Consider the following 14,758-nt stretch of genomic DNA (forward strand, 5'->3'; position numbering starts at 1 on the left):
TTGCTGCAGGTAAAGCTGCCTGCAACCTTTGGCAAGATGGCAAACATTGCGCAGGAACCGCAGGCGACTGCAGCTGTTCCCTCCCCCTCCATCTTGAGAATGTGTCGTTGGGGGTGGATACAGCAGTCCTCCATCATAAAAAGCATGAAGACAGGACAAATAACTCCCCCCCAAAAAAACCTAGGTTTCCCCCAACAAACGTTTGAGACTAGCTCCCCTAAATCTAAAAGATGGATCAAGCTGCCCTGCTAGGTCTGATAAGCTCCTCCCACAGCTAATCACCTGCCTCAACAGAAACCCTGCCCCCTCTGACCTTTGCACAGGGAGAGCAGCTAATCGGCCACAAAGAAACACACACACACACACACACACACACACACAAGAAAACCCTTTTTGCTCCTTCTTCAACTGATGCCCTGCAAACTCTGATAAGCTCCTCCCACAGCTAATCCCCTGCCTCAACAGAAACCCTGCCCCCTCTGACCTTTACACAGGGAAAACAGCTAATGAGCCACAAAGAAACACACACACACACACAAGAAAACCCTTTTTGCTCCTTCTTCAACTGATGCCCTGCAAACTCTGATAAGCTCCTCCCACAGCTAATCCCCTGCCTCAACAGAAACCCTGCCCCCTCTGACCTTTACACAGGGAAAACAGCTAATCAGCCACAAAGAAACACACACACACAAGAAAACCCTTTTGCTCCTTCTTCAACTGATGCCCTGCTAGCTCTCTGCTAATCTCTTTTTTAATTCTTCTTCTTCTTCTTTTTTTTGCCAAGCGCTTAAAACTGAATCCACACAAGTTAAATGTACATGAGTTGTGAATTACCTGTATTTGTAATTTGTAATTATTGTTGGTCCTGAGAGTGTTACTTGTTTAGAACTCCAGAACATGGGCCACATTTCTGTGGAATCTTGGAGTTTTGTTGCAGTTTGATTAAATTATTTTAAAGCACTACTTAAACCATTATTTCACTTATTCTGAAAGAGAAAACATTCATCAGAGGTTTTAATCCCCCCTCTCAGAATTGCTACTTCTTCACTGGGAAAATCAGGAAGTTCTCATGGGGAGGGAATCCTGTGTGTTCCAATTTGTATCCTTTCTTTGCCTCATCAGTATGATACTGATAGTACATGTTCATTCAGCCATAGCACTCTACTGCTCTGTGTACACTGGGTTGAGTAGCTTTTAATTTATGAACTGGGAAACTAGAATTCCTTAATGAGAAATCAGTAGTAGCTGGAAGTTTATTCACCATTACTTAGGAACAAATAAAAAGCAAAACTGGATCAGACCAAAGCATCTTCCCTTGAAATGCAGAAATGCAGCAGACTGTTGGGGATATTATAAAGGCATCTTATAATCATGCAACATCACAAGCCTCGTTAAAATACCAAATATCTCTAAATTCTGCCATGCACACAATCCGATGCAACTAAAAAATATCTGATGAGATATGGCATATTGATGCTGAAGGATAGGGCCATTCCATGTCCAGGCTCTGCAGCCCCCACCTTCCCTGAGTGGTTGCCTTTTGTTGTCTTGGGAGGAGGAAAACTTCTCATATTGTACTGAGTAGCGGCCCTCCCAAGAGGGCCAGGGGCAGCTGTGGAGGTTTGGCCCTAACTCTGCATATGCAAATGTGAGGTGCCATTGGATCATTCATTGTAGGTGGTATTTCTGCTGGATGTGGGCAGTGCTACATAGGATTAAGTGGGATTTGTTGCTGAAACATGGCTGTGAGAAGCATCTGTAGTGTAGACATGCAGACTTGAGAGTGGGCGGTGCCATGCCTGCCAGTGTAGTTGTACAAGATGACAGCAGAAAGCTGCCCAAGTTTTATCAGATGTGTAGTGCAGATGGCACTATAGTAATGTATTACTGTGCCACAACTTTAGACATAATTTTTCCTCAAGCTACCTCTGAGATCCTTTATTTACTTGAATGTGGGAAAATTTATGACTCTTCTTTTCAAGCAAGTACAGTTTTCTTCCTCTTTTTGAATAGTGATTGAAAAATCTTTTTGTTTTTTAAAGGAAACTGAAATGACTGATTAATTGAATGTTTATGTTTGAGTAAGGCTCTTGCATGGATATAAGTTTCTTAATAATGTTTAGCTTTTACCATCATTGAAAAATTCTACAGGTATCCTATTCAGCAGTTGCACCTTATCTAAATTCATTGCAAAAATACCATATTTCTTACTAGAAGAGTTTGGATTCTGTCTCCGGAAATAATTAGCTTAATTTCCTACCCTACAGGTCATGTGTTGGCGTAAGTTCAGAAGTTATTAATGTGAGTTTTGTGTAAATTTTCTTAAACTTCGCCTTTCCTAAGTATATGTATCATGTACAGAATCCTCATTTTTCCTCTGTCATCTGGTTTTGTGAAGCTGACCTTTTGGAACTTAATACATGTGCTCCAAATTGTAAATGTTAAACAGGATCATGTAATTTTGAACTGCAGAAATGCTGATGAGTGCCTGTGAAAACTGTTAGAGTGAAGGGCTTATCCACACTTTCCTTTCCTTTGCTCTTTCCAAGCATGGTCTGTGTTTTAAAGCTCCATGTCCAAGAGTGCCCTTTTTTTGCTCTGGATATTTCACTGTAAAAATCCACTCTTTAAAGCTCAGTTACAGATAGGTAGCCGTGTTGGTCTGCCATAGTCAAAATAAAAAAAATTCCTTCCAGTAGCACCTTAAAGACCAACTAAGTTAGTTCTTGGTATGAGCTTTCGTGTGCATGCACACTTCTTCAGATACACTGACACAGAAGTTGCCAGACCCTTCTATATAGTGAGACCTATTACAGTCGTTTAGAGTCGTCAACAGGCTCATCTCAGCTATCTGCCAATCTCCCATTCCCACCACCCTTCTGAGTAATACCCCTCCCCACCTTCTCACTATATAGAAGGGTCTGGCAAATTCTGTTTCAGTGTATCTGAAGAAGTGTGCATGCACACGAAAGCTCATACCAAGAACTAACTTAGTTGGTCTTTAAGGTGCTACTGGAAGGTTTTTTTTCTTTCTTTCTTTCTTTAAAGCTCAGTTGGAGCAAACCATAATATATGCTCTGATTGAACACTAAAAAGTAGGTTTTCATGGGGAAAGCTTTAGGACAATAAATAAATAAAAATAACACTCAGACACAGAGCTTTTCAGCACGGACCTGTGCCTGGAAAGAGCAGGGGAAAGATTCAATGTGAATAAGCCCTATGTGTCCATCAGTGTTAGAAACTCAGCTAATTGCCAAATGAAACCTTAAGCCTAGATAATGGTTGCCACAACAGAATGTCTAGACACCATTCCAGGTCTGATTCATTTTATTTCTATACCGCTTTATATTTTAAAGAAAAAATCTCAAAATGGTTTACAACACATTTACAGTGGTGCCTCGCAAGACGAAAATAACCCGTTCTGCAAGTCTCTTTGTCTAGTGGGTTTTTTGTCTTGCGAAGCAACCCTATTAGCGGATTAGCGCTATTAGCGGTTTAGCGGCTATTAAAGGCTTAGCGGCTTAGCGGCTAAAAGGCTATTAGCGGCTTAGCGGCTTAGAAAAGGGGGGGAGCGAAAAAAATTGCTAGACTCGCAAGACGTTTTCTTCTTGCGAAGCAAGCCCATTGGGAAATTCGTCTTGTGAAGCGCATCGAAAAACGGAAAACCCTTTCGTCAAGCGGGTTTTTCGTCTTGCGAGGCATTCGTCTTGCGGGGCATCACTGTATACATCAAGTAAAACAATCCAGAATAAAACAAATTCAAGCTTCAAGGAAAATATTTTAGACCCTTCTCTAAGTGACATTTTGCTTTCCTGATGCCCCATAGCAGAAGTACTCTAGGAAGACTTCTAGGAAGACTGTGTAGGTTAAGAGTGTTGGGACTAAAAACTGGGAGATCAGGGTTCAAATCTCCACTTTCCATAGGTAATGTTCACAGCTGAGTGGAAATTGTTGGATGCTCTGCCCACCTTCTCTTCTGTGTCAGCAAGCAGTAGAAAACAAAAGAGAAAACTAAAGCAATTGATTAATCACCGTAATCCTCTCAGTTTACTTTTATAAACTTCAGGTTAATCAGAATTAATGCTGAGTCTCTTCTAAATAGGAAGGTAGCTGGTTACCTTCCAGTTTACTAAAAATCTCACTTAAAAGATTTGTGGAGGGGGCTACTAATTGAAAATTACCTTTAGCTATCAAGTGCTGTTGTTCTGCATGGTGTGTGTTAAGGTTGTGTGACTGTTTGGTCCTGCCTACTTCTGGAATTCTCCTTCTCTCCCACTTTCCATGGGAAGATGCAGACCATCAAAAAAAATTACCATCCCTGCTTTAGGAAGGATTATTTTTGGTTCAAATACAACTTAACTTTCTAAGCCACTAGTTGAATGGCTTGATCTTATTTATTTTGACTAGATACCAGGGAAGCAGGGAGCCCATGTATGTAATCCACCAACCCCCCATCCCTCTGTGTACTTTTCCATGGTCAACTCATGGCTGAATTTATCTTCATTAGCAGGGTTCATAACTTAAAATTTTTCCAAAGAAGCAAGAGTGCTTTAGTTAAAAATATATCTGGCAATAGCCACAAAAGTCATGAGTGTACCAATCAGCTTCCAAACTGTAAATGAACCCTTTTAATGAAACTTAGGGAAGAACGTCTGTGGGGGCAGACACTCACCACAGTCATGTGTAAAGCTGTAGTTTGTGCTGAACCCACCAGGAAAGCTAAGGGGCAATGTGAAAAGCAGGAAACATTATTGCAATGAGCTGCTGTGCCAATTTGGAACAGCAACAGAGAATGTAAAAATATTTCCATCCCTAGTGCACAAAACCTAAGATTTCAGAGTAAATATAAAGATGAAAATGGACTTTTACTAACATATTTACTACTAATATTACACAAAATTATTATACTTGAGTTTATTTATTAAACAATTTGTATATTATACATAGATAAACATGTGTACACATGTGATAATAGTGATATCATGGTAGTACAGTCTAATACTTAAACGATTACAAACTTGACCACAAACTTGACATGAGCCAACAGTGTGACGCGGCAGCTAAAAAAGCCAATGCAATTCTGGGCTGCATCAATAGGAGTATAGCATCTAGATCAAGGGAAGTAATAGTGCCACTGTATTCTGCTCTGGTCAGACCACACCTGGAGTACTGTGTCCAGTTCTGGGCACCACAATTCAAGAAGGACACTGACAAACTGGAACGTGTCCAGAGGAGGGCAACCAAAATGGTCAAAGGCCTGGAAACGATGCCTTATGAGGAACGGCTAAGGGAGCTGGGCATGTTTAGCCTGGAGAAGAGGAGGTTAAGGGGTGATATGATAGCCATGTTCAAATATATAAAAGGATGTCACATAGAGGAGGGAGAAAGGTTGTTTTCTGCTGCTCCGGAGAAGCGGACACGGAGCAATGGATCCAAACTACAAGAAGGAAGATTCCACCTAAACATTAGGAAGAACTTCCTGACAGTAAGAGCTGTTTGACAGTGGAATTTGCTGCCAAGGAGTGTGGTGGAGTCTCCTACTTTGGAGGTCTTTAAGCAGAGGCTTGACATCCATATGTCAGGAGTGCTCTGATGGTGTTTCCTGCTTGGCAGGGGGTTGGACTCGATGGCCCTTGTGGTCTCTTCCAACTCTATGATTCTATGATTCTATGATTAAGTACTTAACAAGGAAAAACCCCAGTAAGAAATAAACGGTACCTAATATTTAATTAGGGATGCGGGTGGCACTGTGGGTAAAAGCCTCAGCGCCTAGGGCTTGCCGATCGAAAGGTAGGCGGTTCGAATCCCCACGGCGGGGTGCGCTCCCGTTGCTCGGTCCCAGCGCCTGCCAACCTAGCAGTTCGAAAGCACATCAAAGTGCAAGTAGATAAATAGGTACCGCTTACTGGCGGGAAGGTAAACGGCGTTTCCGTGTGCTGCGCTGGCTCGCCGTGACTGGCCACGTGACCCGGAAGTGTCTGCAGACAGCGCTGGCCCCTGGCCTCTTGAGTGAGATGGGCGCACAACCCCGTACGGGCAGGGGTACCTTTACCTTTACCTTTAATATTTAATTTATAAACTTATTATAATATTTGATATTTGGTTTAACCAATACATAACAGCCTCTCAGTTTTTCATTGAATTGATCACTGAGTCTGCTCTCTCTTCTAGTAGCTAAATTAATCAATTTTCTCATTTGAACACTCTGCCCTCAACCAATACTCTAGATATCCAATCACCTAGTTCTGAAAAACTGGATTTCCCCCCAGTTATAACTGATTGCCATACATGAAGCTTTTAATAAATGTTTTAGCAATTATCTATCTTTGGCATAGCCAGGTTGGATAGCAAGTGAGCTCACCGGCAGGACATCTCCTCTGATTACCTCCATTTCTTTAATTACCGCCATCTAAAAGGCTCTGGTTTTCAGACATGTCATATATACACCCTTGTGCAAATTAATTGAAACAAACTGTAGTTTATTGTATAAAATCACATATACATGTACAAAACTCACATATACAGTAAGGGGAAAAAGTATTTGATCCCCTGCTAAATTTGCCTGTTGGCCCTCTGTCGAAGAAATGACCAGTCCATAATTTTAATGGTAGGTTTATTGTAGCTGTGAGAGACAGAATAACAACAGGAAAACCTCCAGAAACCCAAAAGTCAGAGATTGATGTGCATTATAATGGGTAAAGTAAGTATTTGATCCCTTTGCAAAAGATGACTTAGTACTTGGGGGCAAAACCCTTGTTGGCGATTACAGAGGTCAGATGTTTCTTGTAGGTGAGAGGGGAGAGGAGGGATAGAAGGGACGGACGTGCTGGGAGTGAAGATACAGTGTGTGGATTAGGGACTGCCACCGTGTGGGGAGCTAAAAAATTACATTCTAAAAGCAAAGAAGGCGGGAAAGTGCTCCCCCCTGGTGGCTGGCTGAAACATCGTGTGGACTGACTTTGTGTGATATATATTTCCTGCTTGGCAGGGGGTTGGACTCGATGGCCCTTGTGGTCTCTTCCAACTCTATGATTCTATGATTCTATGATTCTATGATTCTATATATATATATAAGATCTAAATTTTTGTATAATATATATTTAAGATGTCCGGGAAAAATGGGGAAAAGGGAATAGGGACCCCAGCAGAGAGACGCCCATCTAGGCAAGAAAATGGAAAAGAAAACAAGGAATATGAGAGCTTACTGGGGGAAATAAGAAAAGAGTTTAAGCAGAATGAGCAATATATAGAGAGAAAATTATTGGAGGTCCAGGAAGCCTTAGACAAAAAATTGGAAATGGTAGTGGGAGAGTTGACAGGGAAGGTAAAAGACTTGGAAATAAGAACTAAGGTGGTAGAGGATTCAAACAAACGCAATCAGAAAGATCTAAAGGAAGTAAAAAGACAGACAGAACAAATTAGAGGAGAAATTACAGAAATGAATAGGGCACAGGAGGAGATGTTGGATAATCTATCTACTTTGGAGATGTGTCAAAAAGAGCGAAATTTGAAATTCAGGGGTCTCCCGGAGACGCCAAATGAGAATATAAGAGATAAAATAATAAGAGAACTGGCTGGGTGGATGGAACTAAGAGAAGAAGATATTGGCCCAATGATAATGAATGTCTTTAGAATAAAGGTTAGATTAGCGAAGGCAAGGGCAAAAAAGCTTCCTGGAGACGTTCTAGTCATGTTTAACTCATTGGATATAAGAAATGAAATACTGAGACTGAATTACAACAAAAATCTATGCATAGATGGAGTGAAAATCTTGATTTTTAGGGAGATCCCTGCCAGGTTTCTGAAACGAAGGGGAATTTATAAAGAAATGGTGAGTCTACTGAAAAGGAATGGAATTCAGCATAGATGGGAATTCCCAGAAGGAATCTCCTTTTACTTTAAAGATAAAAGATTCAAACTAACTAGCCCCCAAGAGCTAGAAAAATTCTTCAGAAGATACGACAAAGAGCTAGGGAGGACAGGGAAAATAAAACCAAGACAGGGTCAGAAAGAGGAAGGAAAGGAAAAGGAGAAAGAAGAACAACGTCAGGAAGAAGAGGAGGAACAAGAAGAAGAGAGAGAGGAAGAAGAAGACAACAACAACAAAGAACAGTAAATTTAGCGCAACTGAGTGGGTACTCGTAGATAAAAGAAATAATGAATCTGAAAGTATTTTCCTGGAATGTTAATGGGATGAACAATTTAAACAAGAGACGAAAAGTTAACCATGTTTTGATTAAACGAAACCTAGATATCATATGCCTGCAAGAAACACATGTAGCAAAAAAGCATAAAAGAATTTTAAGCAATAAAAAACTGGGCCAAGAGTTTATCGCGTCAGATTCAAACAAAAAGAGAGGTGTGGTAATATATGTAAAAGAGAAGCATGACCCAAAATTAATTTTTAAGGAGGATGAGGGAAGAATATTGATTGTACAAATCGGGTTTCAAGGGGAAAAATGGCTGATTGTGGGGATCTATGCTCCAAACGATAAGAAAGCTGAATTTTATACAAAGTTGAATGAAATAATGTTAGAGTATTTAGATCAGAAATTGATATTACTGGGAGACTTTAATGGAGTAGTGGTACCGGACTTAGATAGATTAACAAAGAGGCGAAATACATATGAAGGCAAACTCCCGAAGGCCTTCTTTGATATGGCCAATACATTGGGAGTAATTGACATCTGGAGATTAAGGAACCCAACAGTAAGGCAATTTTCATTCCACTCTGAACCAAACCAAAGTTTCAGCAGAATAGATAAGATCTGGGTCTCTAAGATTCTAACGCCAAGAGTAACTAGAATTGAAATCCTCCCAAGAACCCTGTCAGATCATAATCCGCTATATATGGAATTAAAAGGAAAGGACCCTTCTACACATAGATGGAGAATGAATGAGAGCTTATTTAATGACCAGAGAGTAGTGGAAACTGCGAAAGAGACAATAACAGACTATTTTAAATGGAATCTAAACAAAGAAACACCAATTGAAACAGTCTGGGATGCGAGCAAAGCGGTGATAAGGGGTTTCCTGATTCAAAAAAAAACAGCTTCCAGAAAAGAGGGAGAGAGAAGAAGAAAGAGGAGATCCTGTCCCAGCTCATCGAGAACGGAAAACAGCTAATAACAAAACCTAAAGATGAAATAATAAAACGAAATATAAAAATGTTGCAGTCTCAGTTCTCCATGGTGGTGGGACAGGAGATCGAATGGAAAATAAAAACCATGAGACAAAATTTTTTTGAGTCGGCCAACAAAGTTGGGAGATTCTTGGCTTGGCAAATAAAAGCAAGACAAAAACAGAACACAATTTGTAAAATAAAAGATGGGGATAAAATGATTGAGGACCCAAAAGAAATTAGAAAAGTATTTCAGAGATTCTATAGAGATCTTTATAGGAAAGATAAAGAAGACAATAAGAGAATAGAAAAGTATATCCATGACCATAAACTACATCAAATCTCAGAAGAAGAAAAAAGAATGCTTAACCAGGAGATAACAGAACAAGAGGTCACGAAGGCAATAAAAAGAATGAAAATAGGGAAGGCCCCAGGACCGGACGGTATCTCAGCAAAGTATTATAAAACATTATGGCAATACCTGACACCTGTTCTAAGTGAAGTAATGAATAAAGTCTTAAGAGAAGGAAGGATGCCAAACACCTGGAAAGAAGCTTATATTACACTGATCCCGAAGAAAGAGGGGGATATATTAGATGTAAAAAATTTCAGACCAATTTCGTTATTGAATAACGATTATAAGCTATTTGCGGATATACTAGCGAATAGACTAAAAATGGTGTTAAATAAGGTGATACACAAGGACCAAACAGGCTTTCTGCCGGGGAGGCAACTAAGGGACAACGTAAGAAACCTGATAAATATAATTGAATATCTTGAAGTTAGAAGTGAGAAACAGGCAGTATTATTGTTCATAGACGCGGAAAAAGCGTTTGATAATGTTTCTTGGCATTTCATGAAAGAAAACTTAAAAGTACTAGGAATTGGTGAAAATTTTTTGAGAGGTATTGGCACGATTTATTCGGACCAAAAAGCAAAGTTAATAATTAACAACAACATATCAGATAACTTTGAGATAACTAAAGGTACTAGGCAGGGATGCCCTTTGTCTCCTTTGCTATTTATTACAGTCCTAGAGGTCTTGAATAAGAAGCTAAGAGAATCATCAGAAGTCAGAGGCATTAAGGTGGGACGAAAAGAATTTAAGTTAAGAGCCTTCGCAGATGATCTAGTCTTAACGTTGGAAGAACCAAGACAAAGTGTGAAAAAAGCAATAAAAAGATTAGAAGAGTTTGGGAAGGTATCAGGTTTTAAACTTAACAAAAACAAGACGAAAATGCTAGCAAAAAATTTGAAGAAAGAAGAGATGGAAGAATTACAAGTAGACTCAGGAATCGCGATAGCTAAAAAAATAAAATATTTAGGAATTTGGATGACAACAAAAAATATAAACCTATACAAGGACAACTATGAGGTGGTATGGAAAGAAATTAAGAAAGACATGGAGATTTGGAGTAGACTAAAATTGTCATTATTAGGCAGAATCTCTGTGATAAAAATGAATATATTACCTAGACTGTTATTTTTATTTCAAGCAATACCAGTGGTAAAAGGGATAAGACAATTTAAGGATTGGCAAAAAAACTTAGCGAAGTTTGTTTGGCAGGGGAAAAGGCCAAGGATAAAAATGAAGATACTAGTAGATAAGAAAGAGAGAGGAGGTTTTAATTTACCAGACCTGACTTTATATTATCAAGCTTCATGCTTGGTATGGTTAAAAGACTGGCTGACCTTAGAAAACACCGAGCTATTAGATTTAAAGGGCCATGATAATAGATATGGTTGGCATTCGTACCTATGGTACAGCAAAGTAAAGGTACATAAAGGTTTTCTAAACCATGTGATTAGGAAATCTTTATATGAAGTATGCGATCGGAATAAAAACCTCCTGGAAAGAAAGACACCGTGGTGGATATCACCAATTGAGGTGCTGACAACAAAAAAAGCAAACATGGAAGGGGAAAGAATAACATATGAGGATATTACTATGAAAACAGCCCAAGGGATAAAGCTCAAACCATACGACCAAATTGAAAAGAGGTTAACAGGGTGGCTGCAATACCATCAGATCAGTGATTTATTAAAGGAAGACAAAAAGAGAAATGGGTTCGAAGATAGAAAATCGAAATTCCAAATCGAGTTAATAGACTGTAAAGATAAAACTTTATCAAGAATGTATAGCTTATTGCTAGAATGGTATACAAAAGATGAAGAAGTAAAGGAATCAATGATAAAATGGGCAATTGATATTGGGCATAACACTGAACTGGATGCGTGGAAAAGATTATGGAAGGAGGGTTTGAGATTCACAGGATGCATGGCTTTGAAGGAAAACTTGCTAAAAATGATGTATAGATGGCATTTGACGCCAGTAAAATTAGCTAAAATGTATAGGAAAAAAGAAAGAAAGTGTTGGAAATGTAAAAAGGCAGATGGGGACTATTTTAATATGTGGTGGACCTGCGATAAGGTAAAAAAATTTTGGGAAGCAATTTATAATGAACTCAAAAAAATATTTAGATATACTTTCCCCAAAAGACCAGAAGCGTGTCTATTAGGCTTAATAGGAACAGAAATTAAAATAGAAGATCAAAATTTGTTCATGTATGCTACAGCTGCCGCGAGAACCCTTCTGGCCCAAAGATGGAAAGTACAAGATATACCAACTATACAGGAGTGGCAGGCGAAGTTGACAGAATACGCAGAACTTGCCAAACTGTCAGGGAGGATCCGGGACCAGGGAGATCAAAGATACCAAAATAACTGGAGTAAATTTATTGAATATTTAAAAAAGAATTGTAAAGAGGTCAAGACACTAGCAGGATTGACATAATACCTCCAATGTATAATAGTACTAATTTGAGAATGATGTGTGTGATGGAAAGAGGATAAATATACCAGTTGTGGGGAGGGAGGGGGGTCGCGACTCGGCAGAGTCAAAGGAAATGTATGGTGCTATTACAATTTGTTGGAAAAGAATATGTAAGGAAAACAATAAAAATTCACTTGGCAGATGTTTCTTGTAGGTGGCCACCAGGGTTGCAAACACCTTAGGAGGTATTTTGTCCCACTCCTCTCTGCAGATCCTGCTGCAATATCCCAGCACTGTCAGGATACCCCTTTTCCAGCTCTGGAATAACTCTCTTTCGTAGAACCTCAGTATATTGCGGCAAGCGCATAATTCCTTCTGTTGGCTGCAGACTTCTGACACTATAATGATCAACTGGCATTTCGTGTGTTTTTTTGAGTACAGGATTATGAGTAAGATAGAAAACATTCTTTGTTTCAGTTAATTTGCACAAGGGTGTACCTGCACTTCTGTTGTTCCATCTTCAACATAGATTGTTTGAACCTCTCTGAATAGAGTTGAGCTCTAGGAAGGTTAAGTACCAGCAAAGAATTAATTAACAAAAATAACTAATGCTGATTGTTTGGTGTGGAACATTTTGCCATAACCGTTTCCAAGTGTGCAGAATTGGTGCATTAATTGTAGATTTCATTATAAGACAAACATCCTACTTCTCAGTTACTCCCCCTCTGGTTGCATTATTAACTTTTTGTTCCTCCTTGTCCTGAGGGTTCTTGGTGGTTTATAGAGTTGAGAATTCTTGCTTAAACATTGAGAAAAACCTGTTTACTCTACTTACTGAACAAATGGTTTAAAGCTGACTACATAAAGTATTTTAAGTGTACGTTATATCATTTTTCTGGTCTGCAATCTTCCAAAGTGGTGTACAAAGTTTGAAGTGATAAAGATTATACAGTACCATCAAAGACATTAAACAGTCAGTAGGATTGAAATTGTATCTAAAACAGTCTGGTGTTTGCTTGGGGCTGAAAAACTATAAAGTAGGGGCCAGTCAAATGCCTTTGGGAATGTTGTCACACTCTCACCAGTAGCAGCACAGGTCAGCTCAGATGCTGGGGTCACCTGCTGGAAGTGCTCCACTGGAGATCTTAATATTTGAGTTCATGAGGTAGACTCCATGAGGCAGCTGCCTTGAGTGGTGGAATTGCATGGGGTGGTGTTCTGCTAGCCCCTGATGCCACTGCTGGATAACTGAGGAGAACTGGCAGTGGCTTCCAGTGAGATCTTGCTAGAAACTCCCGCTGTTCAATCCCAGTAAGTGAGGCTTTGCCAGGCCGGGCGGGGGGTGAGTGACACCTTGCCGTTTGGCTTCAGACAGCAAAATGGGATTGGCTGCCCTGTGTTTGGATACATGCAAGCAGAGTTGCATACATGCAAGGGGGTGGTGTTCTCTATATTTTAACACCTGGGCACATGATCTCCCTCTTGGAACCAATCCTTATCAATCTCAATACAAAGTTCTACCCACTTAAAACCACACCTACCTGCGGATCTTTAGTAAAGTCTGGATCAAAAATACTGGTGTTTGTGAGAGCTCTATACTCCATTCATTATGTGTTTTTTAATTGTCATTTAAACGTAGACTCAGGAGGGAATTTCAACGACATTTTTACCACTTAAGTTATTTCAGAGATTAAAGAGAAAGAGGATTATTAATGAACGGTAAAGATTTGTAAATTAACATCTTATATTGTTCTCTAGGTATTTCCAGGAAAATGGATGACGACGACTTTGGAGGTTTTGAGGTATGGAGCTAAGAAATAGTTTGTAAGCATTCAGTTAATACAGTGTTAAACTAACTTATTTACCGTAGATTCCGGCGTATTAGGTGACTGGGCATATAAGACGATCCCCAACTTTTGCTGTTCAATTTTAGAATTTTAGAGCTATAGAGTTTGAGCACTGCCAGGGGCAGAGCACGCACCCCTCTACTGCCTCTGCCGTCGCAGCAGCAGCCCGAGGCGAGGCATTTGGTGGGCAGGCGGGTGAGTGCCATGCTCGGAAGGACTTTCCGTGTCCCCTTCTGTGGTGAGGGAGGAGGAGCGACGGCAGAAGGGGCGACTCTGCTCACCGGCTCCCTCTCCTCCTTCCCAACGCGTATACCCGGCTTATAAGATGACCCCCAACTTTTGGGGTGATTTTCCTGGGATAAAAAGTTGTCTTGTACGCTGGAACATACGGTATGTTCAATCTTAAATAATTAAAAGTCTCTTCTTAAATAACTGTTGTTTTCAAGGGCAACCCAACATAGAATGCACTGCTGTAGTCCCAAGGAGCATGGCTACCATGGCACCCATGTAACATTTGTGGACTACAGATCTGGAAGAGGAATCATGTGGAGGTTGCAGCAATAGAGATGTGATATCGCAAAGAGCACAGAGTGGAAATGTCTTCTGTTGTTGCCCATGTGACTGGATTAACATAATGGAACCTCTCATTTGCAGTCCCTTCACATTGAGCTGGGGCGGTGGGGGAATATATCCTCAAGTGTATGGCAAAAACATGTTTAAACTAACATGGTATGCAACACAGTACTATACAAGAAATGTAATGTGTACCTGATCAGGACGTGGTGCTGGAAAGTCCACGTCTTAAACACTAATAATATGCCTTGTATTTTCAGGCAGCAGAAACCTTTAAGGATGGAAATGGTGAACCCCCAGTTACTTCTCCAGCTATTCCTTGGGCAGCATTTCCCACAGGTAGAGAGAACAAGGAAAATCAGGTTTTACTTTACCAGTTTAAATTAGAGCATCTGGAATAAGTCCATGAACTCTGAACCATTTTGTTGTTGTCCATGGCTACTA

The 14,758-nt window shown here is 40.0% G+C and overlaps 1 protein-coding gene across 9 annotated transcripts in view; it reads left to right on the forward strand.

Moving 5' to 3' along the window:
• Positions 1-14,758, forward strand: part of CCDC91 (coiled-coil domain containing 91) — a 220,280-nt gene that overhangs the window by 28,811 nt on the left and 176,711 nt on the right. For 6 of the 9 annotated variants that reach the window (XM_082223141.1, XM_082223142.1, XM_082223146.1 and 3 more), the window contains 2 exons: positions 13,653-13,696; positions 14,575-14,653. In XM_082223141.1, coding sequence (XP_082079267.1) covers positions 13,653-13,696; positions 14,575-14,653 — 123 coding nt within the window. Of the gene's footprint in view, positions 1-2,267; positions 2,302-13,652; positions 13,697-14,574; positions 14,654-14,758 lie in introns of all 9 variants that reach the window. The other 3 variants (XM_082223143.1, XM_082223147.1, XM_082223144.1) reach the window with 1 other exon arrangement.

This window comes from Podarcis vaucheri (assembly GCF_965113315.1).
Source record: "Podarcis vaucheri genome assembly, chromosome: 5".
Classification (NCBI taxonomy): Eukaryota; Metazoa; Chordata; class Lepidosauria; order Squamata; family Lacertidae; genus Podarcis; species Podarcis vaucheri.